Raw genomic sequence first — 27308 nt, 5'->3', positions numbered from 1 at the left:
TTTGTATGCAAGAATATACAATATATATTTTAGATAATTTAAATGTTTTTTAGATACTGGTGAGTGTGTACTTATGCAGTCTACAGTCTAATTAATTATTGATTGATGTAATAAAATTAGTCTTATTTAAACAGATTTTTTAATATGGCCAGAAAGTTATATATGTAATATTTAGAAAGCATTATAATGCTTATTTGTTCACTTATCATAGAGCATATAAAATATTTGTACGTCATAAGTCCACAATCTAATGCATTAGCGCTTGAAGCTGTTCACAATAAAACTATAAAAATTTTTACTATGCCACAGACAGAGATTAGAGTCTATTTATTTAGTAACCAACTCATGTACGAGTAAATATGTTAATATATATTTGTATACGATTATCTAACTCCCAGCCTTATGCATTAATGATTGATGGGATAATGAAATGCATTTGAGGACTCTATATAATGCATTGTCAGTTAGACTCACCCTTTTATTTGTATTACAATTACATCCAATGTAAATAAACTTCAACTTTACACAAATAATATGACTTTAATGAGCACCCGAGGCTGCTTCTCATGCATAAGCAAATTAAATTGAGGCTCTGCTCTTATTATTTGCTGATTGGTAAGTAGAAACCAAGCTTAACTAAGCCAAAACTCCTGCTGCAGTATCAATATCAGTAATTACCCATCTATCAATGAATTATTCAAGCTTTCCCTTCACGAATATTCACATACACATACATATTGTATATTTCCATTCCCATTTCCCTTTCAACAGCCACAACTCCATTCAGCACACATTTTCGACTGCTTTAACGCTGCACGCAATATGCAAAATGCAAATTGAATTTTAAAGCCACGTTTATTGAATCGTTGGCTCATTTAAATTTTAAAGTTAAGCATTTGTATTATGCGTTAACCCGATTGCCAGCTGCTTATCGCACGCCGCGCAACAATCATTGTTATTATTATGAGCAATTAAATTCAATTCGGAAATTGACGAAGTTTTTAAAGCGCATTAACCCACATAGGAACCAATAGACTGAGAGTGAGAGAGATGGAGAGCGAGAGAGAGTGCGACAATTTGTTTATCTGAACAATCGTTAGTTATGGCTTGGATTATTTACAATTGATTTTATTTGTATGGCATTCATTCATAATCATTTTGCTGCCGCAATTTGTGGCAAGCTCTTTAATTTGTTAACAATAGCCGCAATCATTAGAGTTTGTGTCGAGCTGTTGGCAGGATGCAGCATGCCGCAATGTGAGCGACAGCCTCTGCATATCAGTTTATCCGTCTGCACATCAATAAGTCAAGAAGTCTGTCAGTCAGTCAGTCTGATATTCTGTCAGTCAGTCAGTCCCTATCCTTTGCCATGCGGCGCTGCATGCTGGCACAGTTTCCACAGCGCTTCATTATGCGCATTTCCTGTTGACTTCATCCTACCTTCCCCTCGCAGCTTTCCTTGCTTCCTTTCTTGCACCTGCTGCAGCTAGCACAGGTCGGCCGACACATGCCTGGCATTCTCTGCCCCTGCATTCTTGTGGGCGTAGAGCTCGGTGAGTTCACATGCCACAACAATGCCGCACTATAGAATAATAATAGTGAGTGTTTTGGCTTCCCGATGGGCGGCAGCGCCAGTGGCTCCGTTGACCCCATCACACACACACACACATGCACACATACACACATAGCTATGTCAAAAGTTTTTGACATGCTCGTATACTTGACCTGCCGCCCAGGCTGCAGCCCCCTAATGGTTGGCATTGTTATTGCTGGATTGGGCCTCGCCTCGCCACGCCCCGCCACGCCTCATTTCGCTTGGGGCGGCTATTAAACCGTGCTCTAATTTTGACACCTTTATAATTAAAAGTTCAGACTGTTTACACATATCACGTGCTAAATGGAGCCAAGGGGCAGCAGCTGCAAATTGCATTTGAATAATGAGATAGCGAGCGGAAATACTCGAGTATTGTACGGATTGACGCATTCGCACTCATACGTAATCATAGCCATGTTAGTACTTATACGTGTAAATAGTCTAACTTTGATTAGTGCTTGCATTACTACTAATCCTTATACTAAGTCTTAGACAATTTACACAACTAATTATATTTCACTTGTACTAGCAGCAATGAACTATGCAAAAGCTGTGAATTGTAAAATTTCAAATCATTCGATGCGAATATTTTCCTTCCGGCATATTTTCCCCTATTTCAATTGATAAGCAGCACAAATTCCATCGAACTGCCCAAGGCGCACTAAAATACAACTTTTCCATGTCCGTTATATATCTATACTATCTATCTCTATAATTATGGCTAATGGAGGGAGGCAGCAGAAGTAAACAGAGCCAAACTCCCATCTAATGCAGTGTGTTCAAGTGATTAACCCAATTGATGCATAAACAAAATAGCAGCAGCAGGAGTAGCAGGGGCAGCAGGAGTAGCAGGGGCAGCAGGGGCAGCAGCAGGCAGTAGGCTTTGGCCATTTGGGCATTTGGGTATTGTTTATAAAGTTGGCGCAATGAATAAAACGAAGCGAAGTAAATTAATTGCGGCCGCCAACGACAGTTGCAGCGGGGCAGCGCTGCCCGGCAGGTGGTCAAAGCAGTGGGCGGGCAGTGGGGGGCGGTGGCTCCGGGTGGCTGTGATGGGTCGCCCAGGCAGGCGCCACTCTATCGCATTTGTTGTTGTTGTTGTTTTTGTTGCCCAAAGCCAAAACAACAAATGAAAATAGAACTTTAATTAAACGCAGTGCCTAGCGAAGGGGAAATGGTCGAAGAGAGCATATTGTTGCACCACCCGCACCGCCAGCCAGCCCAGATATGTTCATATGCAAAACAGCGGGTTGTCTGCAACTATTTAAAGACGCCCTCTCTTGTTCTTGCTCTCTCTCTCTCTCTCTGTCTTTCGCTCTTTCTCTGTCTGCTGCTGCCCTCATTCTGCAAACAAATAGTGTATAAGAAAGCGGAGTGTGGAGAGAGGGTAGGGGCGGTTGCTTTAAGCCAGGACGAGCTGAGAATATGACAGTTGATAGCCCAGAGGCTGCCTTGGATCTAAGGTTCTTGTAGTTGTTCTTGTCGTGGCTTACACACTGAGCCAGAGCGTTGCCTGCATTTAATAGTCTCAACACACACACACGCACACACTCACACATATGCATGTTCCATAAGCTAATGATAACAGAAATAAAAATAACAATGAAAGCTCTGCACGTAGCAAGAACTTGAGGAGCCCGAACAGCTCAGAGCTTCACAGAAATAGCTGTCTCTCATATATATTTATTTTATATAACTTTAAGATTATGCCAGGAATTAATCGAATTTGGCAGCCAGCTGGAGTGGGAGGAGCAGCAGCAGCAGGACTCTATGCTTGTAATTTAATTAGTGCAGACAGAACGGCTCTAACGACGAAGGACAGCCGCATCTGAGTGACTGACGGAGTCTATTAGAAAAAAAAAAAAATAAATAAATAATATAATTAATGAATTCATCAGCTGAGTGCTGAGTGCAGTCGAGTGGGTGGGTGGTCTGACGGCCCAGTTATCTAGCTGCCACAAGTCCACAAAGTTGGCCAAAACTAACTCGGGCACTTTAACTGATATTAAGCCATGCACGAATCGCTCAAGTGGGCGTGGCGATGCTGCAAGTGCTGCACTTTGAATTGCATTTGGATGGCAATGTTTGACTTAAATAAAAATATATATATTTTTCAGAGAGGAAAAGAGAGAGGGAGAAAGTGAAGGGATTAGTGGAGAAAAAGATAGAGAATGTGCGGGTGCGGAAGAGGGAAAGAGACGGAGCGAAGAGGTATACAAAGAGTGAAAGAGAGAAATATGAAGAATGAGTCACAGATAAATAGAGATGCACAGCAAAAATACAAATAACGAGAAAGATCAAGAAAAAATACAGAGTGGAAAAGAAAGGGAAGGAAGATCCGATGAGACAGAGAGAGGGAGAGAGAGAGAATGACAAAGAGAGACACAGAGAAAGAGAGAAAGTAAGAGAGAAAGAGTGAGAGGCACAGAGTCAGAAAATGAGAGGAAGACCATGAAAATAAAAAGAAATAGAGAGATTGAGCGAGAGAAGGTAACGAATTGAAATAGATAGAGGGAGAGAACGCGGGAGAGAGAGAGAAATACAGAAACAATATCTCTTTCTGGGAAGATAAGAAGAGAAAGAGAGAGAGAGAGAGAAAGAATGACACACAGAGGAAAGAACTAGGACGGTAAGAAACGAAGAAAGAGAAAGAGTGAGCTTGAGAAATTTCTGTAGTCACAATTTTGCCTATAGATTATATACACACATCATCACGTCATCCTCTCTTATATATATACATTTATAGTCATGTATGCACTCTTAAAGCTGTTTGCTTGCTTTAGTTGGAGTTTCCAAGACTTAACTCGCTCGAAGTCACTTGAAACTTTCGCCCATTCACTCGCAGTTTTCAATGTTGGTGAATAGTGCGAGGCACGCGAATGGAATTTCCCGCAAAAATTTAGTATTTTCACTTAATTGTATTCCTTTAGAATTTTCGGCTGGGCTCCTGCTGGGCGACAAGCGTCTGCCAGTTATGGCATTTATGACGCATACGCCGCGTTTGCCGCGCTGCACCTTGAAAATTCAGCTCTGCTGGCCTGCCCTGGCCTGGCCCTGGAAACTTTTGGCCCTGCCCCAACAACCAGCTGCTCGTGCACAATTATGAAATGTGCTCTCAATCTTTTTTCTTGTTTTCTTTTTTTTTGTGGCTCAGGCAAAACTTTTTTGCCACATGCCATAAAAATTGTTTGGCAGCAACGAGAGAGCAAGGGAGAGACAGAGAGACAGAGAGAGAGAGAGAGAGAGAAAGAGAGAGTGCCAGTTGGCTTGCTCTCTCGCTCTCTCTGTGTTGCAGTTGATGTGGGTCAGTTACGTGGCCACAGGGGCCACAGAAGTTTGGTCGGGGTCTAGCTGGCTCTGGCCTGGGCCTGGGCCTGGGCTAGGGAAATGCAATTGAAACCAAGGCTGAGCCGCAGAACTTTTCATTGAGTGTTTTCAATTTCGATGGTTTCGATTTCACACGCCTCGAATGCGAAACCCAATAGCCCGCAGCCCAACACGCATCAGCATAGCTCGGCTTCAGCTACACGTGCTCAATGCGCATTTCAATTGACTGGGCGGGGCATGCCCCATGTGGCAGTTGTTTGCGGTCGTCGCACACACACACACACACACACACACACACGAAAAAGTTGAAAACAAAAAATATTCGCGTTGAATTTAATTTTAGGCCTCGGCCTGTGGACAACAACGCCTAATGTGCGTATTTATAGGATACATAATGTATATGTATGGAGAGTGAGAGAGAGAGCGATATATGTATATGTACACCTAGTCGGACAATGTGTTAATCTGGCTGTAGGCGTTTGCTTTTTGCCCACCAAACGCTTTTTTTTTCGCAGTGATTTATAATGTCAGGCATATCGAGGCAGTGTAAAGATCTCTTAGGCATTATGGAAACACTTTAGCCAAGGCTAAGAATTATGAATAATACCTATTAATAAAGTGGGCTAAAGAACTCATTAGCTATCCAAGAATAGGCCATTAAGTGAGTGCAGGCGCTGTATTTATAAGACTAAATGTATTCAAAAATCACACAATATTTAATATTTTAATGAGCCACAAAGTTTATTACTTATTTTCCAATTGGAATATTCTGCCAATTGGAACGTTTTCAATTAGTTGTCGTCGCCTAGGGCCATTGCAAGCTGCTCGCAGTCGTGCGACAGGCAGATGGCACTGTGGTGTTGCACATTTGTGAGCTGGGCTGGAAATAGGTTGAGCCCGGGCATTCGTACAGGGCGCCATACCAAATGGTGTTGTACACATAACAATTGACGTATCTAAAATGGAAAATGGTCGATAGTTGGTTCATATTACAGTTAGTGCATCATACGCACTGTTTGCAGGTGGTTTCGAGCCTGTTGCCATAGGGATAGCGGCCAGCCCTTTGGACAGATCGGCAATAAGTATTCGCATCGATGTACAATTCATTATCCATCAGGGGGCAGGAGGCCTGGCCCTCAGTCAAAGCAGAGCCGCAAATGTTGGGATTGTTCCTGTTGCACACCAAGTAGGGGGCGCAGCTGCCTGTGATTTGTGATGGCTGCTGCGTGCCGAGGCACAGGGCATAGGTGTGAACACCCAGGCAGGCAAAGACGAGGTTATCACTGCATATGCCACATTCAGTGCACGACACTAACGAGCTGTTACTCTGGCAAATGGCAGCCTGAGCCGTGCAGAAAGTACCCGACGGACAGCTATTCACTGGCTGAACTAGTATGTTATTTACACAGAACATGAACTGTGTCTGCGACACACAGGCCGCATTGGATAATGTGGAGCACACATTGCAATCGGCCCGACAATCCAGGACACCCAAAGCCAGCAGCAGCAGCAGCAACACGCGCAACATCTTCGAAGCTCGAACACAACTGCAGCGTTGCAAGGCAACGTCAGAGCATTTAAGAACTCAATTTATCTTATCTCCCAATCATAAAGGCATTAGAGAAGTCTTTTTGTTTTTATGTAAATCTGTAGTTCTTATTGCTTAGTTGCAAAAGATTAGTTTAAGTTGTACAATTACAAGCGCTGTTAATAAAAGTTGCCGCCTAAAAGCATGCAATGAATATTTTACTCTCAAGATTTTTGGCTCATGAGTGAATTATTATTGAGTAAATTTAATTTTTAATTAACAGACTGCAATTATTTGTCCATGATTTAAAATTCATTTAACTTGTTGGCTGCATACAGAATTTTATTAAATATGTGCCTTTAATTGCAATGGAAAGCAATCATCGTTTCATTGCAGCAAGAGCTGGCAATAACATCCGCCGCCTGAGAGTATGCAATGCAAATTTTACTCGCAATTTGCTTGCCTTCTGCATTGAGTTATTATTACGTATACATAATTAAGCATTGTAAAATGTGGAAGATAAATATTTAAAGATTATGAAATCCACACTGTAGCCTACAAGTAGACTAAAAGTTGCAAAAATGGACTTAAACATTTATACTTAAACCTTTTCCTGAGACTGTAGCTGGCAACATTCCAAATCATATGTATTAGATAAATACAAAAAAAAAAAAAAAATATATATGTATTAGATAAAAGGCAAAAGAAACTTGACAGCTTTCGAACTTTTATGAAACATGATTAAGTATATTATTTCTATGAATTCATGTATAATCGAATTTTTATTCTAGCTCTCAAAGTGTTTGGTAATACGAAAATCTCTATAGGTTTCCTCCTACATTCACCTTTCGAAAGCCTCTCGCAAATGATATAAATATAAATTTTGATATAGTAAAACTGGTTGTTTTGGATTTTTGTAATTCAGTACATTTTATATTTATAGCATTTTATCGCAGTTTCAATGAAAACTTAAGTATTAAGGCAGAAATTATGAGACATGTTACAAAATATAAATTCCCAATTTATATTTGTGTATGGATATTCCTAGCGGAGCTCAACTGTTCATCATCATCTTCCAGTTCATGATCATCTTTCGTGCGTGAGTGTCTATGGGTGTATGCGTGAGACAGAGACGGCGCATGTGCGAGCAAGAGGGATGCAATTTGATGGTTCCGTATGCGCGTTTCATAGTCATTTACAAAGTAACTTGAGTATTGAGCAGGCGATGCTGTAGGCCGGTGTCCACGTGTGTTTAATAAATATGAAAGAAAAAGCGTGACAAATGGGGCGCGTGGTGTGGCGTGGGGGAGGTGGGGGTGGTCGATTGCATTCTCTATGTGGTTTCCTTAGTAGTGGCCGAGATGCGCATGCGCATTATAGCCATAAGCGGGCACAGCAGCGGCCAGAGAGCCACCATAAGCCACAGCTGGGGCAGCGGACACATGGTGAGTGATGGCAGGAGCGTGGGCAACCAATGGGGCAGCATGGACAGTGGGTGCGGTCTTGTGAACGACGGCGTTGAAGCCGTTGTGATCGTCAGCGGTGTACTCCACGGTGCGCACGGAACCATCAGGCTCCACCAGAGAGTACGAGCCCTTCACAACATCGCCGTCGCGCACCTCATGCTGCGACTTCACATCGCCAGTGTGCGTATCGGCGACGCCATAGTTGTAGTGATACTTGGGATAGGCCTGCCAAGAGAGGAGCCAGAGCATGAGCAAGAGTCCTCTCGCACAGCTACTGCGAAGCACTTACATGATAGTCGATGCCCTCATCAGGGTGTCCGTGCGAGGCGTAGGCCAGAGCAGGACCGGCGGCATAGAGACCATGACCGCCATGCAGGACACCGGCGGAGGCGGCGCTGACGACAGCCAAGCAGATCAAAGACTGTCATACATACAAATAGAGCACAATTATTATAGCATAGACATATAGACACTGGGCACAATACTGCGGGCTGGCACTGTGCAAGCGCTCTCCCTCGCACTCACTTTGATGAAAGCCATTTTAAGGATACGAAAGTCCGAGTGGTTTGTTGCGTGTATGCGAGACGTTGAGCTGGATTCAACTGATGACTAGAACCAAGACGAAAGCCGCTTTTATAATACACCAGACAACGCCCGAGCGATCAAGCCAAACGACACACGAGCAACGTCAAGCCGAACGAGTTAACGAGCGAGCGAGCGAGTGAGCGAACGGTCAACAGCGGCAGCAGCAGCGACGACGGCGGCGTTGGCAGCAACTATTGCTATTTGCAAGTGAAGCTTAAGAAGTTGATATAGCAGCAACAGCAACAGCAACAACAACAACAACTGTGATGACGATAGCAACGTCAACGCCGACGTTTGTCTGTCTAGCAATTATTTTATGCTCTTTTTGAAAACGAGAGTGAAGTTCTGTCAGCGCTTTGAGTTAAGTAACTAGTGTATGCATTGTTGTTGTTGTTGTTGCTGTGGCTGTTGCTGTTGCCAATGTGTTGTTGCTGTTACTGTTGCTATTGCTGTTGCTGTTGTTGTTACTGTTGCGGCTGATGCTGTTGTTGTCACTATTCTTGTTGTAGTTGTAGTAGTAGTTGTTGTTGTTGCTGTTGCTGTTACTGTTGCTACTGCTGTTGCTATTGCTGTTGTTGTTGCTATTGCTGTTGTTGTCGCTGTTGCTGTTATTAGTGCTATTGTTGTTGTTGTTGCTGCTGCTGTAACTTATGCTGATGCTGTTGATACTGCTGCTGCCACTGTTGTTGTTGTTGTTGCTCTTGTTGTTGCTGTTGCTGCTGCTGTTATTGTGGTTTGTATCTTAGCTTTGCTCTGCATTGCACATTAATGAATATTTGTCAGTTAATGCACAAGAAATACGACTAAATGTTCATTGTTTTATATATTTTTTATTTAAATATAAAATTTAAAATTTGTATGATTATTATTTACAATGAATATTTTTTACATAACTTACACTTATTTACATTTTGATCAATCAAAGTAAATTAAAAAAATTATATAAAATATATAATAATACATATGATATTTTTAAATCCACGAGCTTATTTGCACTTTGTAATATTCGAATTAAAAATTTGGCGCCATTTGCTGCCTTAATATTAAGTTGTAGCAAAAAAATATCGGGTGAATACTTTTAACCCACACTGTAAATACATAAAACTATTTTTAAAAAACCTTTTATATACACATGTAGCCAGGAATGGCAATACTCCATACTCAAAATATGAATAAAAACCAATCCGGATTTTGGAATAACTATAAGAAAATATTGTGTATATCATAAAAATATCCATATGCAACACTTAATATATATGTAGATAGCTTTACAGCCGCTGCAGCAGCTGTTGTAGCTGGACAGTGTGACGGCTAGACTGGACGGCCTGACAGCAGCGAGAGACCCAACAATGACAATTACAAATTTTGCGCAAACAACGTGTTTATTCTTGCTGCCGTTGCTCCAATTGGTATTCGAGTTTTGCCATATTGTTCGTTTCCTTTTCATTTAATTATGCAGGCCGTGCAGTAATCGCTTGCGTCTCGCTTCGCATTAGATCCGGTCTATGCGAAATGCATCAAGTTAGAGGCTGAGAATAAACGCGCCCCACAGCTGCAACCGGATTCGTGGAAAAGACCTACCTGAGAGCGAATCGACTCCCTCGTGATTTTGTCTAAGACAGATGCTGTCTGATGTCTGCTGTCTGCTGTCTGCTGTCTGCTGTCTGCGATTGGGTGTTGCTTGTAAACACTTCAAGCTTGGCCATATACACTTTTCTAGCTGCGGGTGCTTCACGCTAACAATTGTTGACTTAGTTACGATTGCGATTGCATGGCAACCTAGGCTCTTCGCCTACCTGGCGGGCTCATCATCTCCACAGAAGCTCCAGCAGAGCTCCAAGTTGATGCCGAGTGCACACAAAGCAAACACAGATCGTTGCCTGTGACTCGTTCTCTCGGCGAGCATAGAAATGGTTTATGGCCTTTTGAGCAATTGTATCAGATCACTCAGGTAGTCTGAATATGTATGAATTCAAATAATTATGTATAAATTATAATGGGTAAATTATTGGGGCATTAAAATGTTATTTTATTTCATTTGATTTCTTCAATTTGAATTTAACAATTGTTCTTCGTTTTATTTCCAATTAGTTGCTGGGAATTTTTAAATTGATTATTTGGTCTACTACGCAGTGACCTTGAGCTGCGGCTACGAATGGAAGTGAAACGATTTGGACGAATTGAAATGCCACAGAGATTGACCACAGTGCCGACAAGATTAAAGCTTAATCGTTTTCAGAGGTGTTTTACGGGTCAATAACAAAACGCCTTATGGGTGTGTTAGTACGTATATCCGTATCAAAATCATTTATACATAATTGTTTTGACTCATTGTTCTGGTTGTTGCTGTTGTTGTTGTTGTTGATGATGTGAAAATGAAAGTGAAAATGTAAATGAATCTGAGCGGGCAGGCAAATGTATATTTGCCATGTCTCAATTGTTGGGTTTTTGTGGCATGCCGCTTCTTATGATCTGTGACACCAGTGCACCAGTGCACCACTGCACCACTGCACCACTGTTGACGTTCTCGTTTCGTTAACCACAGCAACAATTGTTGGCAATCGCTTACACAACTGACGTGTGGCTGCGGCTGCAGCCATAATCACAGATTGAGGGCTCTCTGGGTGTACTTTGACACCACTTGAAGTTATGCTGCCTCTATGTGTGTGAATGTGTGTGTGTGGGTGGGTGTCAACACCAACAGCAGTCAACCTAGCTGTATTTAGTTTGCCCAGGCACAGCAACAAGCTGAAGTTGGCCTGTCCAGTGCGTAAAACGCCCTGGGGAATTGGCCAAGTTTGAGTTGCTCTCTCCTGTTTGGCCAGCTAGCTGACAGCCAGCGGGGACTTTCAGGATGATCCTTATTGCGCCATTGATAAGAAAGAATAAACTCTAATGGGCTGCGAATTATTCTAATCTTAATTTGGATTCAGTCCAGCTGCTGTACAAGGCGCGGTTAGTGAGGCCTTGAGAGCGTCAACAGTTTCTTACAGTATATGCTCCCAAAATGACTCATAGTAAGCCACAAGAGTTAGTCAAATGTATTTCTCTCGTAATACTGGCTACCTGCTGCTGTTCTCCCAGACTGTGACTGTAAATTGCTTCCGGCATGGCATATTAATATTGAGCAATTGAGGTGAACTAAAAATATATATATATATTTAAATTTGTCTAAAAGGCAACTCTAGTTTTTTATACTCCCCGCAAGTATCATGAATTCAATCTAACTGCATCACGTAACACATCGCCCCCTGCAAGGAGCTTTAAATAGGGGAAAAAAGCAAAAAACAAACAATCGTGAGTCAATTTGAATTCGCTTTCTTGCATTTGCCTTCTGGTAAACTCGATCAGTTTTGGGTGTGGCTGCAGCCTCAGAGATTCAGTGAATGAAAATGGGAAAACTAGGCAAAGCCAGTTGAGAGCAAAAGCGCCTATCCAATGCAATTGTGGGTTAGTGGGTAAATGAACAACAATGCATGCCAGCAACAGTTGCTGTCGCTAGAGTCGCTGTGACGTAGCAATTGCATTATATGCTTGCCATGAACTGGTTGGCGGACAAAACAAAAGACTTGGACAACAAATTTCAAATTCCAAAAAAAAAAAAAAAAAAAAATGTAAATAATTAAAAATAAAATTAAATATTACATATTCACATCGTTCCCATCGTCATTTTGTAGTAAAATTAATTTGTCGTAAAAAAAATAAAAATAAATAATTAAAAATAAAATTAAATATAATAAATATGCACATATGTTTCCATCTAGTATATATATAATTATATACACATACATAGACTGTTCAAAATTAATGAGTTTTAAAATAGTAGCATGAGGAAGCTGAGTTCCAATTCAAACTGTTTTTGCTTCATTTATTTTTTATTATTAATAAAATTCTAAAATCAAACAATAGACACTAGACAAAGCCACACACCTCAAAAAAATGCTCTTTTAGTTTTGTTCACGTTCTCGAGGCGTTGGCCCCAAATTGATGCCGTGCTGAGCTGCAGTTCTACGCTATAATTTCGAGCTACACTTTCAAATTTTATGATGTTTGCATGCAAAAAAAAAAAAAAAAAAAAAAAAAAATCGCAGCACTGTGAGAAACTTGGGCATGAACGGATTGCATGATTAATGGGCCATAGCTAATGACCAATGACATAATGTAATGACTTAAGCTCTGTCACTTTGGCACTTGCACTGCCCTCAATTAGTTCAAACTAACTACAACAATTGCAGCAACAATCCGTAACCCGCTGTGGCAAGCAGCGTCGCAAATCGTGTCAAGTTCAGTTCAACCGCTGTGGCATCAAGTTGGCATTTTGCAGTCAAAAACTCATCCATAAAAGAAAAACACGAAACGAACTCGTTTCTGGGCCAGCAGCTGGCCAATAGAATTGACTTATGTCTTGGTATTTCTATAGCTATCATATGCTTTACTACTCAATGGTCAGTCTGTGGCAAAAAGCGGGTATGTTGGTTTCCAGATTAAACATGAAATAGTTGAAATAGAAGAAGTTGAAAGTAATTTAGTTATAACTTAGGATAATCACTCAAATTCACTCAAACGGATAACGGATAACAGCGCTTACACAGAACTGTTACTTAACAGTCGGAGCAACGTGGCTGCTCACTGTTGTGTTGCGCATGTTAGAGTATGCGAAGTTTCTCATTTCATTTGTCAACCTGGTTAAGCAGTTGCTTGGTCAAGTCTCGTCAGTTGCCAAGCCCCGTTGACATTTTGCAACATGACCGAAACGAGTTACGCACGCTTACGCACGGTGCCGTTATATGAATGAAGTGTGGTTGGCTGAGAGCGTGGCATTTTATTATTGGCCATGGCCCCACTCGTTCACAGTCAAGGCAAACGCAATCTCTCAGGCAGTGCAACTGATTTCATATGGAGTGTTGTACATATGTTTTAATTAGATATTAAACTTTGGCTGGGGTGAGCATTGAATTAGTTTAGCTTAATAAAATACTAGCAATTTAGCAGATTAAATATGAGCTGCAGGCGACTGGTTACTGAGGAGCTCTGTGCTAGATAAAAAAAAAAGGATCTAATATGCTGAGAAACCGGTACATAAAAACAGCCGAAGGCAGAAGTACTGCATTCTCTGAACAGCAGAGGGATATGATTGGATAGAAATAGGATAAAATGAGGTTAAAATTTGTCTGGAATTGGTCTAAATGTCCTGCAGTGCCTAAAATAGGCTTCAATGAATTTAAATGAAAAAAATACATATGTATGTATGTATGTACAAAAAAAATAAATACTTAATCAAAACTTTTACAAATACTATATACTGGTGTATGGCTTAATAAAAGTTCAAAATATAAATAAAATGTATATATATAAAATAAATGTGGAAATAAACTGCGTCGCCTGAATGTATGCAACAAAATATTTACTTAAGATTCATTTTCGCTAATGGTTATATTAAATAATCTATATTGACAAAAATGTTGTTAAATTATAAACAATATAATAAATGTGAATAATCTGAATTAAGCATAATAATAACCCTAGAATAAATTGAAGGAGAGGTTATATTTAAATGCCTTAAGAGTCACATACATGTATTATTTTACATATGTACATACATGCATATAGTGTATACACATTTATGTCCATATTTTTATATATCATAAGTTCAAAATTGTATCTAATTTGAACATAAGTCAAATTCTTGGAACTAAGCATTTCTCCTTGTAGACAGCTCGGATGAATGGCACTAAGAAAGTGAGCATGAGATCTAGTTGGAGTACCTTTTTTATGGGCAGGTGATAAGACAAGCAAACGTTGATGCTGCCCCTGGCTTATCTAAATTGAAGTTTCGGCAAGGTTAAGCCGAAAATTGCTGCCGAATTTCGTATTTAAGCAGCTGGAGTCCAAGAATGAAGCAATGTGAAAATGTCTACAACTGAGGTGAAACTATTTGGCTGCCTGCTGCAGCTGCTCTGTCTGGTCGCCATAGCCAAGGCAACCTGTAATGTGTGCAATCCGGTCAACAACATGGCCTGCTATTCGTCTAGCCAATTTCAAGCTTGTGATGCAAATGGTTTGCCCTCTCGCCTACCCACCAGCTGTCCCGCCGGCTACTCGTGCGTGAGTGGTGCGAGTGGTGTGCTCTGCCTGCCGAATAACAGCACCACCATAGCCGACTGCCAGGACTGCAACAAGTGCGATGCTAACCTGACCTTTGCCTGCACCTCGACTAGCACCTTTGCCCTCTGTCTGGGCACGACCACGCCCCAGAATTCAAGTGGCAGCTGTGCGGCCGGCTATGTGTGCAACATGAATGCCACGCAGATCTGTGGACTGGAGACGCAGGTGATGCCCACCTGCTCATATGCAGATGATCCCACAACAACAACAACCACCACAACAACGACAACGACAACGACAACACCGGCGACAACAGCAGCGACAACAACAACCGCACCTGCTACGCCCTCGCCGGAAAATCCCAACACCTACTGCTCGACTATCCGAGCCCAGGGCTACTATCCAGCAGGCGATTACGCGGAGACAACTTGTAGGCAGTACATCTATTGCTACCTGTCAGGTGGCGTTTGGCGAGGACAAAGATACAAATGCCCAAGCCGTACGTACTTCAGCCCAACGATGCGAACGTGCGTTACCGCAATGCCTGCGAACTGCTATACACCCACCTTCACCACCACAACCACCACCGTGGCTCCAACCACTAGCAATCCGGACGCCTATTGTGCCAAGATGCAGGTCCAGGACACTTTTCCCGTTGGCACCATTGCCAGCAGCACTTGTCGCCAGTACGTCAGCTGCTTCCGGCTGGGCAACAACTGGCTGGGCCAGCTGTACACCTGTCCGGGCAACACCTACTACAGCAGTGCCACCAAGAAGTGCGTAACAGCGCTGCCCGCCACCTGTACGAGTGGCATAGCTAGCCTAAGTCTAAACGGTGTAGACCTGGAGTAAGAGTTAGCATATGAAATGCTTTTAGAGGTGAAGGCCCCAGTTTCCATTGTTTATTTTTAAGTTAGTATTTTTTTTTTATCTCAGAAAAAAAAAAAAAAAAAAAAAAAATCTCAGAATGAAAGAAAATAAAATTAATAAGAGATATAATCATTTTTATCATTATCATTGTCCTTGAGCTGTATAAAGTTATTATTATTATCATCATTATCTCTTTCATTAAATGTGAATGTGAATGATCTTAGTCAGGCAGTCAATTTTAATTTGCCGCCTGAAAGTATGCAGTGAAAATGTTCTTCGATTCCATTTGTCTATAATGCAACCATCAGTGCGTATACTTAATTCTTCGCGACAGCACCCTATAAAGGTCGGTATTTAAACACATCAGCATAATTATAAATAAAATATATAAATATATATTGGTATATATATTGTGTTTTTTTTTTTTTTTTTTTTTTTTTTTGTTTGTATATTTATTTTAAGCGCTGAATCTGTACAATGCACGTTTAGTACCTTAGGTTCTATATAAATATATATTGTGTGTATTTAAATAAATACGAGTTAAACGTAAACAAGAGATCTATAGTAAGATATAATGTATAATGCATACCTTCATAAGCTGTAAACTTAATGGCTATCACAAGCTGAAAACATCTTATCTTAATAGAAGTGAAATTCGTAGAACTAGTGAGTATGCATAAAAAAAATTTTTTTTTTGTTTTTTGCTTTTTTGTTACCCTCTTAGCTATTATTTAAGTTCAACTTGTTAATGCTGTACATTTATCCTTGCAGGCAGCCGGGACGAGTGGCTTTTACAGTGCCGCAGCACCGGGTCCAGCCATTGAAGTAGGGATTCGCTGCTGGACAATCAATAATGCGACCCACCCATGTATTTATATAGAAACGACAGTAGATGTAGCTAAAGTAAAGCAAAGAGAAAGAACATATATATACACAGGTAAGCATATATATTTATGGAAAGTAAGCTCACCTGGTGCACACGGTGTCATTGGGAATGGCATGGATGGGAATACCCTTGAAGGAAGCACGGCAAAAGGCGTCTGGGGACAGGGCGGTGCTCTCTGTTGTGGTGCTAACTGTGCTGATTGGCTCTGTGGTTGTCGCCTGCTCAGCGCATGTGGCACTTGTCACTGCTACATTGCCGCATATCTGCGGCAGATAGATGTTGCACACCAGATCGCCAGTGCAGCTGGACGTCAGGTTCGAGGGCCGACGACCGCCCAGGCACAGGGCAAAGGTGCGTGGCCCAGTGCAGGCAAAGACGCCTTGTTCATTGCACTCGCCACAGCTGCCACAGGCTCTAAGTGCTGGGCTCTGGTTGCAAATCGTCGACTGGCTGGTGCAGTAGCTGCCCGCCGGGCAGGAGTTGATGGGTCCAATTGGCTGATTGTTTGCACAGAACTGAAACTGGCTTTCCGAGATGCAAGCCACATTGCTGACCGAGTCGCAGACGTAGCAAGCAGCCCAAGCGTCTCGGCTGCACAGCGAAATCCCAAGGAAGACGACGAAGAGCAGACGCCGCATCTCGAATTGCAACTGCAATGTAAGCTAAAATGCAGCAGCTCTTAAAAGTCAGAAGGCGATTGCATTCTGGCGTAATCTGATTGGGGGAATAAATATCAGTGTAAAGTCTAGTTGATCTTTATGGCCTGCTGATAAGCAGTGCTGCCAGTTTAGCCAATTTCAGGCTAGATCTAGGCTATTGGTATTAAACTCATTGAAAAAGAGCAAGGGTGTGAATGAATTGAGGCAGACTATTAGAAGTCTTAGTACTTAAGAGAACTATTGAACTATATACAGAAGTAAATGCTGTCTATGCCATCTAATAATTATAAATATTAATGTACATAAATTAGCAATAACATATGTATTCTTGAGCAGTGTAAACCGACTTAACTATGCCTGTTTTTTTGTCTCTATATCTGATGGTATATTTGTCTGTAGAGAGCGAGAGAGTGAGAGAGAGGGTGAGAGAGAGAGTGAGAGAGAGAGAGAGAGAGAGAGTGAGAGAGAGAGAGAGAGGGAGAGAGAGCCAGAAAGAGTGAAAGAGAGAGACAGAGAGAGTGACTGAGAGACTGAGAGAGAGAGAGAGATAGTGAGAAAGTGATAGAGAGAGAGAAAACGAGAGTGTAAGAGTGATAGAGAGAGAGAAAGGGAGAGAGAGAGATATCTGCCTGTCTACATTCTACCACACAGTCAGTTTCTCAGTCTGTCCACATATAAAAATCAAGAGACGAAGAATAACTACAGAAGATCACTTAAGTTGTTTATATGTATGCAGTGCAGCAGTTTTCATTCGGGTAAAGCGAAGCCACAATGCTGTAGAGAGTGTTCCCATTGGTCACTTCGAGTTCGACCGGCACGACCTCTACCTGCCGTCGGGCTCAACATTTGAGCGCGACTAAGTGTGTGAGTGAATGCCTCCCTATATATAAAGGGCCGCAGCTACAGCATTTCTTCAGTTGCCCAGGCCTGGTGGGAGTCAGTCGTGCAGTACAGTAAAGTGAAGTGAAGAGAAGAGAATTGGGTGTAAATTTAATGATCGTTTAGCTAAGTATAATTTTTGGAGGAAATACTCAGAAGAAATATTTAAAGGCAACTATTAGAGGAAATAGAGATGAGGAGACAAAATATAGGCCGAACATCCACTATTACGTGATCCGCGTTTTTTGATCAGGTGCTGATTCTTCTAATATTATAATTATCACTGTAATCGTCATTATAATCATACAATATTTTATATATATCACTATCATTATTAATTATTATTAATGTTGTTATTGTTATAATCATTAGTAGTTTAATTATGTTTTTTAGTGCTTTTATAATTATAATTTATGCATTCATAGAATCTTAAACTCTAGCTGTACAATTAACTGGCGCTACGTAAACGCAGCGCTGTGTAGGCGCATCGAAATAGGCATTCGCAGAGCACTCATATTCCACGCCTCTTATTTGGCCTGCCTTGTTGAAGTAGCAGCTGATGTAGCTGCAAAGATAAGGTAAGATTAGCGGGAAAACATTTGGCACTTGGCTGTCTAAGATTACGCACCGTCTACAGTAGATGTCACGTGGCTGGGTCTCGTAGAGTCCTGTATATGCCTTCAGCTGGCAGAGCTGCTGCGCCGTCATGGAGTTGGGTGTCGGAGAGGGGCTAGGCGTTGAGGTAGGCGTGGGACTCGGCGTGGGGCTAGCTGTGGTGACAGTTGTCGTCGGCGTGGTTGTGCTGGTGCTCACCAGATCATCGTGCAGGTCACAGGTGAAAGTCTGACCCACCCGCTCGGGCGTACAGACCACATCGCTGCTGGCATCGCAGGCGTAGCCCGGCGGGCAGAAGCCCAGCGCTCCCGTCGGCCGCGTCGCTCCATAGCACATCTGAAACGTCCCTCGGCTCTGGCAGGCAAACTTGTGATTGCGATGCGCACTACACTGTCCACATTTGCTGGTATCACCGCAGCTGGGCGGCCACTGTGCGTTCTTCTGCACACAGATTGCAGTGCGGGCGGTGCAAACGGTGCCCTCCAGACAGTTGTAGATGCGATCCGTATGCGGCATGCCATCTAGATGGTAAGACATGTCGCGATCAAAGCCGTAATCAACATTCGAGAGTCTTATAAATACCTCCGAAGCACAGGTAGAATGAGGTGGAGTTAATGCAGGCAGCCTGATTCGTCTGGCAAACATTGCAATCCGTTACCACATGACCCACCAGACAGACAAAGCAGAGCTTGAATAGAAAAAAAAAATATATATATATATCTAAATGAAATATACTTGGTATATATTTATGTATTTTCTGCCTTACCGCCAAGACAATTTGTAGATCCTTGGCCATGGTTTCACCTTGTACTCCGGCGTTGTGTTCACTGTCAAGGTTTTGCCTCTACTAAAGAACATTATTCTCTTGTTCGCTGCATTATAAACGTTGTCTTAGTGAAATTTTCAGTGTTTATCTACTACTCTTCATATGCGTATATATAGATATCATTTTGGACATGCTAATTGTTTTATTTGCTTTGGCTTTCCACTTGATTGCCTGTCGCTGTTTTATGATCCCAGCATAAGAGCCGAAAGAAGAAGAAGAAGACGAAAAAACCTAACACTGCGATAATGAGCTGAATAGCACTCATCATCATAATGATACACCTGAGCTGCAGCCAGGCCATTGACCAAATCTTCAGAGTCAGCTTAGAAGAGTTTCGCTTGAGGTAAACAGAGCTGCGGAAGTTAGAGGAAAACTAGGAAATTTCAAAGTAAATTCCAAGAATACGATTAAGTAATGTAAGAGCTATATCATTAAAGGCTTAGCTATAAGTTAAAAAAAAACAATGACTATCATACACCCTAGGATGTCGACAACTGATAGCAAATGTGCTAGAGTAGTCGACTAGCAGCTGCCCTGGAATTGATATTGATCACGGTTTTATCTACAATTTTATTTTGATAGACATTTTTAGATCTGCATTATCTCTTTAGTTAGTTTATAATATATTTGTTTTTAATTATACCCTGAACCCATTGAAAATGGGAAATCAGGGTATAATGGTTTTGTTGAAATGTATGTAACAGGCAGAAGGAGGCGTGGCAGACCCCACAAATTATATATATTCTTGATCAGGGTGACGAGCTGAGTTGATTTGGCCCTGTCCGTCTGTCTGTCTGTCCGTCTGTCCGTCTGTCCGTCTGTCCGTATGTTTGAACGCGTCGATTTCCGAAGATATAAGAGCTAGAGACTTCAAATTTTTTGTAAAATGTTCGTAATTACAGCGCGGATATCGAGTTTATCATTAAAATTCGATAACTCATCCCGATCTTTTTTTTATCGATGAAATACCTTATCGAAAACTAGTTATAAAATTATATCTTCTACACCTTTATTGCTAGAGTCTCCAAATTTTGAATGTATGCTTATATGCAATCTATACAATTTCGGTTTTTGTTAAAATTTACCCCCCACCTCTAAATTCACCCCCTCACCCTCACTTTTGTAAAACGCGTATTTCAAATACTAGAGACTTGTGCTTTGGCAATTACATGCATATTCATGTTATAATCATAATCTGAAAGTTTCATGAAGATCGTACGTTCACAAAAAAAGTTATTAAACAATTAAGTTCTCATAGTAAGCGCACACTGCAGCCCATGCGTGTTTATGCGTGGGTGCTTGTATGTGTATGTGTTTGTGTATGTGTGTGTGTTTCTTGTGTAAGCTGAAAGACGCGAAAAATTCTTGAAATAGCTAGCACTCCAAGGGTTCAGGGGATCTCGTAGTCGAGCAGTCTCGACTAGAGCTTTCTTACTTGTTTTTTCCTTGAATTTTTAGCAAGCTCTATTTATTATTTGCCTATAGCTAATGGGTATTAACCACTCTTTATTATACATTTAGTGTTATGTAAATATTGTTATATATCGATACTCAAACATATAAATTTACTATGGCAATTTCATTACAGACAACCCACGCCGCTCGGTCGTGTTGCACCACAGCCGGAGACGGCATTGAAGTACGGATTATTTGCATTGCAGTTGCGTATGGAGCCGTTCCACACATTGCCCCGGTAGAAGCAGTAGATGAAGCTGCAAGTGAATTTCAATTATGACATAGATGCATATCTTTGTAGATAGATCGAAATCTGCGCATTACCTGGTGCAAACGGTGTCGTTTGGTATGGCAAAATTGCCAATTCTTTGAATGCCCTGGCAATAGGCAGTCGGATCAAAGGTCGGCTCAGCTGTAGTTGTGGTGGTGGCGATGGTGGTTGGCGAGGTGACGTTAGATGTAGAGCCTGCGGTAGGGTCTGGGGTAGAGTCTGCGGTAGAGTCTGCGGTAGAGTCTGCGGTAGAGCCTGAGGTAGGGTCTGGGGTAGGGTCTGGACTTGAAGTGCTTGGAGTAGGTGTTGGCGTCACTATATCATCCTCAACGCGATCACAGGAGTCTTCCACGTCCGGCTCGCATACCAAATTGCAGGGATTTCCAAGCGCCGCACCTTTCACGCTGCAGTAATAATCTTTGGGGCAGATGCTTCGCTCGGGCAACAGCTTGCCGGCATGGCATGCGCCGAAGGTGGTGAGGGAGGTGCAGGCGAAAATCTGCCCAGCGTCGCATTTTCCACATTTCACGGTGTAGGGGCAGGCCGGCTCGAAGTCCCTCTGACAAATGCTGCCGTATTGCGTGCAAATTGGCGTTTCCTCCGGGCAGGTGAAGGTCAACGATGGAACGGGCTTTTCTGTGGGCGGCGCCGCATTCTGGTTAGAGATCGGCAGCAACTGTTGCCAATGGCCAGTGTCAACTTACTTTCGTAGCACACCTGGAAGGTGGTGGTGTTGATGCAGGTGTGCGAGCCATAGCAAAAGCCGCAGGTGGCATCCACGAGTGCAGGCGGTGCCAACAAGGCGGCCAGCAGAGCCAAAAGCCCAACGCGTAGAAGCTGGGACATCTTCGGTTTCTAAATGAGCTGCCCGAATGCCGCTGTCATGCCTTTTAAATGCTGAAATGCTGCAGATCAGCCTGGAGCGCTATCTTTATGACAGCGGCAGGGCCAGCGGTACGGGCGAAGGCAGCTGCCTTTTGGCTTATCTCTCAATGCTAGAGCATCCATAAATATGCTAGCTACCGTGCGGCTGCAATCTCCTGTAAACATACTAAGCCCAACATAAAACCAGAAAATTATCTCTGCCAGCCTCTTGTTTTTGCCTACAGCATTATCTGAGCGATCGTCCGATATAAATGTGTGGCGTATGTTGAAAGCTCTCATTAGTCAGCTGAACGCTCTGCCTAGATATTCACAATGCAACAGAGCTATTTGGTAAGTTGGCATCAATAGGAAAGCTAATTTCATTCCTCAACTGCTTGCCATCTCTTCCGAAGATCCTCCTCGTGGCGCTCAGCTTCCTTCTGGCTGTGGGTGATGCTGCTTACTGTGGCGGTTGCATGGAAAGCAAGGTGGCCTGCTATAACCGCACCCACTACAGGGTGTGCGTCAACAATGCGCCCATTGAGGGCGGCGGCCTCCTCTACTGCGGCTCCGGCAAGATCTGCACCGATATGATGGATTTCTGCTGGCAATCGCTCCCTAACGATGGAATTGAGCCAGTTTGTGACACGTACAAAGTGAACTGCAGAAAGTGCGATTACAACCAGATGTTCGTCTGCACCAGTCGCACCACCTTCCAGTTGTGCTCCGGCTATGAGATGAGCCCCCAGGTCAATTACTGTCCAGAGGGCACCGTCTGCTCCATCGATTCCGGCGACTTCTGCGTGAAGCCCTGCAAGCTTCCGTATGGCAGATACGAGTGTGATAGGTTAGAGCCCGTTAATTAGTTTTTGTCAATTTCCTAATGTTTTTTAAATGCGATGCAATAAATTTATATGCAAATCAAATTAATTGGCATTTGCTCTTTAAAATATACAATATTGACCAAATTGGAATATTTAAGATTAATTTGGGTACACTTATAGCTTACTAGATATTGTATATACATAATTATATATATATCGTAAATATATAATTGTATGATTAAAATTGTATATCGATTTTAATCGATTACATTATCTGATGATCATTAACAATAGGTGGATATATTGACTATGTATATTATATGGGAAACAGCAAACGAATTCTGATTACCAAAAAAAAAAAAAATAATAATAATACAAATAATATTTACTTAATATACTTCTCAGCGGTTCCAAGATATCTTGATTAATAATATTGTGATTGTCTATATATTTAAAAATATATTCCTACATATCTTTACTTATATCAAATATCAAATTTATTGAGGGTTGTGTTTAAGAAAACAAATTGGACTATTAAACTTGAAAGTGCATGCATCAAGATAATATATAGCATATATAATATACCATAATTTATAATGACATATAATATATAGATAATAATAATATCATATAAATTTTCACGCAACTCAATTAGTCTAAACTCCTTATATAATACACCCAGCTCATGTAATTCTCTTCTCAGTTCATTCAAAACAATTCGCGTGAAAAATGAGTCGACCCTGAATTTTGAATATGGCTAAAGAGCCTTATAAATAAAGCTCTTATCAGACTTGTCAGCTGTTTTATTTTCTTTTCCAGTTTTCGGCCAATAAACTAGCTTGGCGCTGAGCGGATGGGTGGTTCGCGTGGTTTGCGTGGTTCGCGTGGCTTGCAGAAGCGAACCAAACTGTTGAAAGTAAATAAATTTATTAAATTAGGCTAACATTGACCCAATTTCAGTGCGGCTTTAATCAAATTAGACAAAATGCTGAGCTGGGCCCGGTGTTGTCATAGCTTTTACTATTATTCTATTATGTGGCTGAGTTTTCTTTTATGTCGCAACAGGCAAATTGCCTCTGGCACTTTCATGCTCGAGTTTTTTGTTGCGCCCACAGGCCTTGCCCAACATATAATCGAAGGTGTGGAAAAACAAATTCGCAACAGGAAGCGCACACACAAAAAAGCTGCCGAAACGTGAATAAATAATTTGTATACATACTATATATATTTGTTTGTATGTGCACCACCCACCCATGCCATTGACTGCATTGCTGGCTGATTGTGGCGCAACTAATTGCTGTTTACCACTGCCGCTGCCGCTGCGGCTGCCTCTGCCGCTGCCACATTTTGTTATTGCAATTAATAAACAACTAAATTTTTAAGTATTTCTATTTCTCGCTCACCAATTGCGGTCATTAAACCTATTTCCATGGCAAGTTAGATAAATTGTCGCCTCGCCGCAGCTGCGTGCCACAACAGTGACAAAGCGCAACGCGTGCGCAACTCCAGCTAACATGGTCTACTCGCAGCTGCCGCTACGCTGCGTATACGTCATCTCCTGCAGCCTTTTCGTACTGGCTGCAGGCAAAGTGCCCACAGCTGCGCATACGAATAGCTGGCGCGATCTGTTCTTCGGCAACAAGTGGCTGACGCCCGCGCCCTCGTCCTCGCGCCTCAGAGAATCCAAATGTGGGTGTGCCAAAATTGTGCATTTTTCTTTAACCAAGTTGATCTAAAACAAACAACAAACAAATCCAAAAACAACTTTCAGTTTTACCCATATTCACACTAATGCCGTATGGCACGAGCAGCTGCGCGGCGCCGTCCGGTGAGCTGGGCAACTGCATGGCCAACAAGGATTGCCTACTGCGCAACGGCATACCAGCAGGACCTTGCGGCGGTGGCTACGGCGTCTGCTGCGTATGTAAGTGCTATACCCGCTCTGCCTATATAAGCATAACTACCAGAGGTCGGCAAGTCGAGATCAATCAATCAATAAAGCCCTCTTAAAATAACAGCTTTAATAACACTTAATGAAGGAGAGAATATGAGAAAACTGTGTAACATTACTGTTGTGTGTTGAGTGAATAGCTAGAATGAAGGTGAACTAAGATTATTATTAGGGTGGTCGAAAATTTTTAAAATATCGTATCGATGATATTGTAAGTTTTGAAAAAATTTTAGTATGATGTTTGATATGCAACCTTAAAAATATCGATATATTTTTATATTTCGATATATTTTCGCCACCCCTTATTATTATAATAGTTTTTTAGAGAGCATTTCTCTACATCCAGATGCATCTGCTGCATCAAGTGTTAAAGGATGCCCAGACATCTATCGGCTTTTGGCTTGTGAGTTATAGCTCTTAAGAGAGTTCATTGCATTACCATACTAGGATAATATAAGTTTCGATCGATTGAGCGCCATATGCTGAAATAAATATCTTCCCTCTGATGCGATCGTTCAATTAAGCTAAAGCGCTATTAAAGCTAGAAAAAAGCCAAAAGCTTGTGAATGATTCAAGACAGCTATAAATACCGCTTGCAGCTCAGGACTAGAACTGACTTGAAACTAATCAATTTTCCAACACTGACACCAACTCCTTTCTCCCATGCAGTCCTGCAGACCTGCGGTGGTATTATACGTGAGAACTCCACCTACTTTGTGAATCCGAATCATCCGGATGTCTATGACGGCACCGGCAGCTGTCAGGTGACCGTGCAGAAGATGCATCCGGATATATGCCAGCTGCGCCTGGACCTGGACATGTTCTCCATAGCGCCGCCGGAGCCGGCCAATCATCTGTGCAATCAGGATCAGCTGCTAATATCGGGCGGCAGTCCCACGCCCACCATATGCGGCAGCTCCACAGGGGATCACAGTGAGTGGTATTGAGGAGAGAGCTCTGGCTCGAGTCGCTTATCGAACGATCTTTTCTCGCAGTGTACATTGACGCTGGCCTGGGGCAGAGCAATCCCATTGTGCTGTCCGTGATAACCAGCGCCAGTTTTCCGCGTCTGTGGCGCGTGCGCGTCACCCAGATCCACTGCGGCAGCATCAGCCGGGCGGATCAGGGCTGCCTGCAGTACTTCACAGCCATCAGTGGGCGTGTGCGCAGCTTCAACTACAACACGGTGGCCGGGCGACAGCTCTCCAATCAGGACTACAGCATCTGCATACGCAACGAGCGCAATTTCTGCGGCATTCAGTACAACGCGTGCCCCGATCTGGAGAACAATCGCTCGCGTGCTTTCACCATAAGCGGCAACTCGAACAATCCGGTGCCCACTCTGGTGGGCGGTGGTGGTGGTGCGAACGGCGGCTCGCCCACCAGTGGCTGCACCAGCGATTGGCTGCTCATCGGCTGCATACGCTCCGCGGATCGCATACCCCCGCTGCCAGGCTGCGAGGATCGCGTGTGCGGCGGCACCTTCAGCGCCGAGGCGGGCATGTTGGCCAAGACGGTGCAATGTGGGTAACCAAATGGACTCGAGCTGAACAGCTTCATTAATTCTTGTTTCTTCTTGCAGCCAGCGTGCGTCCCTTTCGCCTGTATTTCCACACGGATGGCGTCGAGGCGCCCAATGACATCGACAATCGCGGCTTCTGCCTCGACTACGTGCAGCAGCCCTGCACGAATGGCTTCTGAATGAGATTTGCACTTCGACTCGAGTTGTTTTATTTTTTAATAAATATTCAGTGTGTATTTTATTTATTCTTGTAGTTAAGTCTAAGGCTAAGGCTAAAATTAAAGTTTAAGTTAATTTCGTAAGCTCGCAGATCGGTACAAATTAAAATCTTGGGTTAACTAAAGTTGAATTTGCAATTCTAAAATATATATTATTTATATATATTCATATATATATATATCTATAAAATTTGTTTGGCTATTAATACAGTTGCTGTCTCACAATCAAAAACATTTCCATTCTCAATTGTAATACTTAGACGAAGTAAAAACAAACAAAATCAAAATATATCGAATAACAGGAAAATTAATTAAGAGAACTTGTTTGGATTTTGCTTTTTGTAGGACTGCGTCGTTTTCCGTTTCACTTTGCGGGGAGATTTGGGTTGCGTGGGGTGCGTTAGTGAGTGAGAAAGAGAAAGAGATACGCGCTGTATCCAGATTTGATTTGCTGCACGTGAGATCGCCAATTTCAGTCTGTGCATAGCCCGACTTGTGACGTCACTGGGTTGGATTGAGTGTGGGTTGGGTGAACAGTTTTGCCCGGTTCGAACTTAGCTCTAATAGGTTTGTATCAACGCAGCCACGTGCTGTTTCTCCTCCTCGGTGAGGCCGTTCTTCAGCGTGCGGCGCACTGCAAAAACACAAAAGCAAAAATTAATCAAATTGTTTAGGTAAAAGATGAAGTCTTCAGATTTCTCTCTCATGCAATCAGAGTAAGGCGCATGCTTAGTAAATGCTTATAAATAAAATCAACTGGGATTTCAGCCAGGCGCATAAACAAAACTTGGCCAGAGTCATTTGCCAACATCTCCTCGGGAATTTGGATGGCAACACTAGTGAACAAAATATGTGGAAGATGC

At 42.4% G+C, this 27308-nt stretch overlaps 9 protein-coding genes across 15 annotated transcripts in view; 3 read left to right on the top strand and 6 right to left on the bottom strand.

Moving 5' to 3' along the window:
• Positions 1 to 5583: 5583 nt before the first annotated feature.
• Positions 5584 to 6458, bottom strand: LOC108612256 (uncharacterized). Its single transcript, XM_018005133.2, has 2 exons — positions 5935 to 6458; positions 5584 to 5877 (listed from the first exon to the last, which is right to left on the bottom strand). Exons 1-2 carry the CDS (start codon positions 6447 to 6449, stop codon positions 5727 to 5729), a joined length of 666 nt encoding a protein of 221 aa, XP_017860622.1. The 5' UTR covers positions 6450 to 6458; the 3' UTR covers positions 5584 to 5726.
• An 892-nt stretch (positions 6459 to 7350) lies between these two features.
• On the bottom strand, positions 7351 to 8559 carry LOC108613275 (larval cuticle protein A2B-like). The gene is made up of 3 exons (XM_018006630.2): positions 8441 to 8559; positions 8205 to 8336; positions 7351 to 8140 (listed from the first exon to the last, which is right to left on the bottom strand). The coding sequence occupies exons 1-3, from the start codon at positions 8453 to 8455 to the stop codon at positions 7796 to 7798; spliced, it is 492 nt and encodes a 163-aa protein (XP_017862119.1). The 5' UTR covers positions 8456 to 8559; the 3' UTR covers positions 7351 to 7795.
• A 5613-nt stretch (positions 8560 to 14172) lies between these two features.
• LOC108612255 (uncharacterized) lies at positions 14173 to 15829 on the top strand. The gene has a single exon (XM_018005131.2). It carries the CDS (start codon positions 14411 to 14413, stop codon positions 15455 to 15457), a length of 1047 nt encoding a protein of 348 aa, XP_017860620.1. The 5' UTR covers positions 14173 to 14410; the 3' UTR covers positions 15458 to 15829.
• Positions 15830 to 15908: 79 nt separating this feature from the next.
• Positions 15909 to 17032, bottom strand: LOC149269058 (uncharacterized). Its single transcript, XM_089466941.1, has 2 exons — positions 16446 to 17032; positions 15909 to 16373 (listed from the first exon to the last, which is right to left on the bottom strand). Exons 1-2 carry the CDS (start codon positions 16997 to 16999, stop codon positions 16235 to 16237), a joined length of 693 nt encoding a protein of 230 aa, XP_089323067.1. The 5' UTR covers positions 17000 to 17032; the 3' UTR covers positions 15909 to 16234.
• A 988-nt stretch (positions 17033 to 18020) lies between these two features.
• On the bottom strand, positions 18021 to 19434 carry LOC108613271 (uncharacterized). The gene is made up of 4 exons (XM_089469001.1): positions 19281 to 19434; positions 19097 to 19202; positions 18528 to 19035; positions 18021 to 18464 (listed from the first exon to the last, which is right to left on the bottom strand). The coding sequence occupies exons 1-4, from the start codon at positions 19308 to 19310 to the stop codon at positions 18329 to 18331; spliced, it is 780 nt and encodes a 259-aa protein (XP_089325127.1). The 5' UTR covers positions 19311 to 19434; the 3' UTR covers positions 18021 to 18328.
• Positions 19435 to 20702: 1268 nt separating this feature from the next.
• On the bottom strand, positions 20703 to 21949 carry LOC108612254 (uncharacterized). The gene is made up of 3 exons (XM_018005130.2): positions 21771 to 21949; positions 21120 to 21702; positions 20703 to 21052 (listed from the first exon to the last, which is right to left on the bottom strand). Exons 1-3 carry the CDS (start codon positions 21910 to 21912, stop codon positions 20923 to 20925), a joined length of 855 nt encoding a protein of 284 aa, XP_017860619.1. The 5' UTR covers positions 21913 to 21949; the 3' UTR covers positions 20703 to 20922.
• An 80-nt stretch (positions 21950 to 22029) lies between these two features.
• On the top strand, positions 22030 to 22856 carry LOC108613277 (uncharacterized). Its single transcript, XM_018006631.2, has 2 exons — positions 22030 to 22281; positions 22344 to 22856. The coding sequence occupies exons 1-2, from the start codon at positions 22264 to 22266 to the stop codon at positions 22794 to 22796; spliced, it is 471 nt and encodes a 156-aa protein (XP_017862120.1). The 5' UTR covers positions 22030 to 22263; the 3' UTR covers positions 22797 to 22856.
• A 1013-nt stretch (positions 22857 to 23869) lies between these two features.
• Positions 23870 to 27080, top strand: LOC108613270 (uncharacterized). Its single transcript, XM_018006625.2, has 5 exons — positions 23870 to 24443; positions 24526 to 24678; positions 25375 to 25638; positions 25701 to 26228; positions 26288 to 27080. Exons 1-5 carry the CDS (start codon positions 24269 to 24271, stop codon positions 26404 to 26406), a joined length of 1239 nt encoding a protein of 412 aa, XP_017862114.1. The 5' UTR covers positions 23870 to 24268; the 3' UTR covers positions 26407 to 27080.
• Fhos (Formin homology 2 domain containing) overlaps positions 26431 to 27308 on the bottom strand; it is a 45992-nt gene continuing 45114 nt past the window's right edge. For all 7 annotated transcript variants that reach the window (XR_001915817.2, XR_016270093.1, XM_018006603.2 and 4 more), the window contains one exon: positions 26431 to 27079. Coding sequence is in view for 4 of the 7 variants with exons in the window: in XM_018006602.2 (XP_017862091.1) it covers positions 27006 to 27079 (74 nt within the window). In the remaining 3 variants the exon portion in view is untranslated. The remainder of the gene's footprint in view (positions 27080 to 27308) is intronic.

The sequence above is a fragment of the Drosophila arizonae genome, chromosome 4 (genome assembly GCF_054131065.1).
Source record: "Drosophila arizonae isolate 15081-1271.41 chromosome 4, UAZ_ARI_1.0, whole genome shotgun sequence".
Taxonomy (NCBI): domain Eukaryota; kingdom Metazoa; phylum Arthropoda; class Insecta; order Diptera; family Drosophilidae; genus Drosophila; species Drosophila arizonae.
The sequence above is the reverse complement of the archived record's forward strand: the minus strand, read 5'-3'. Positions and strand labels throughout refer to the sequence as shown.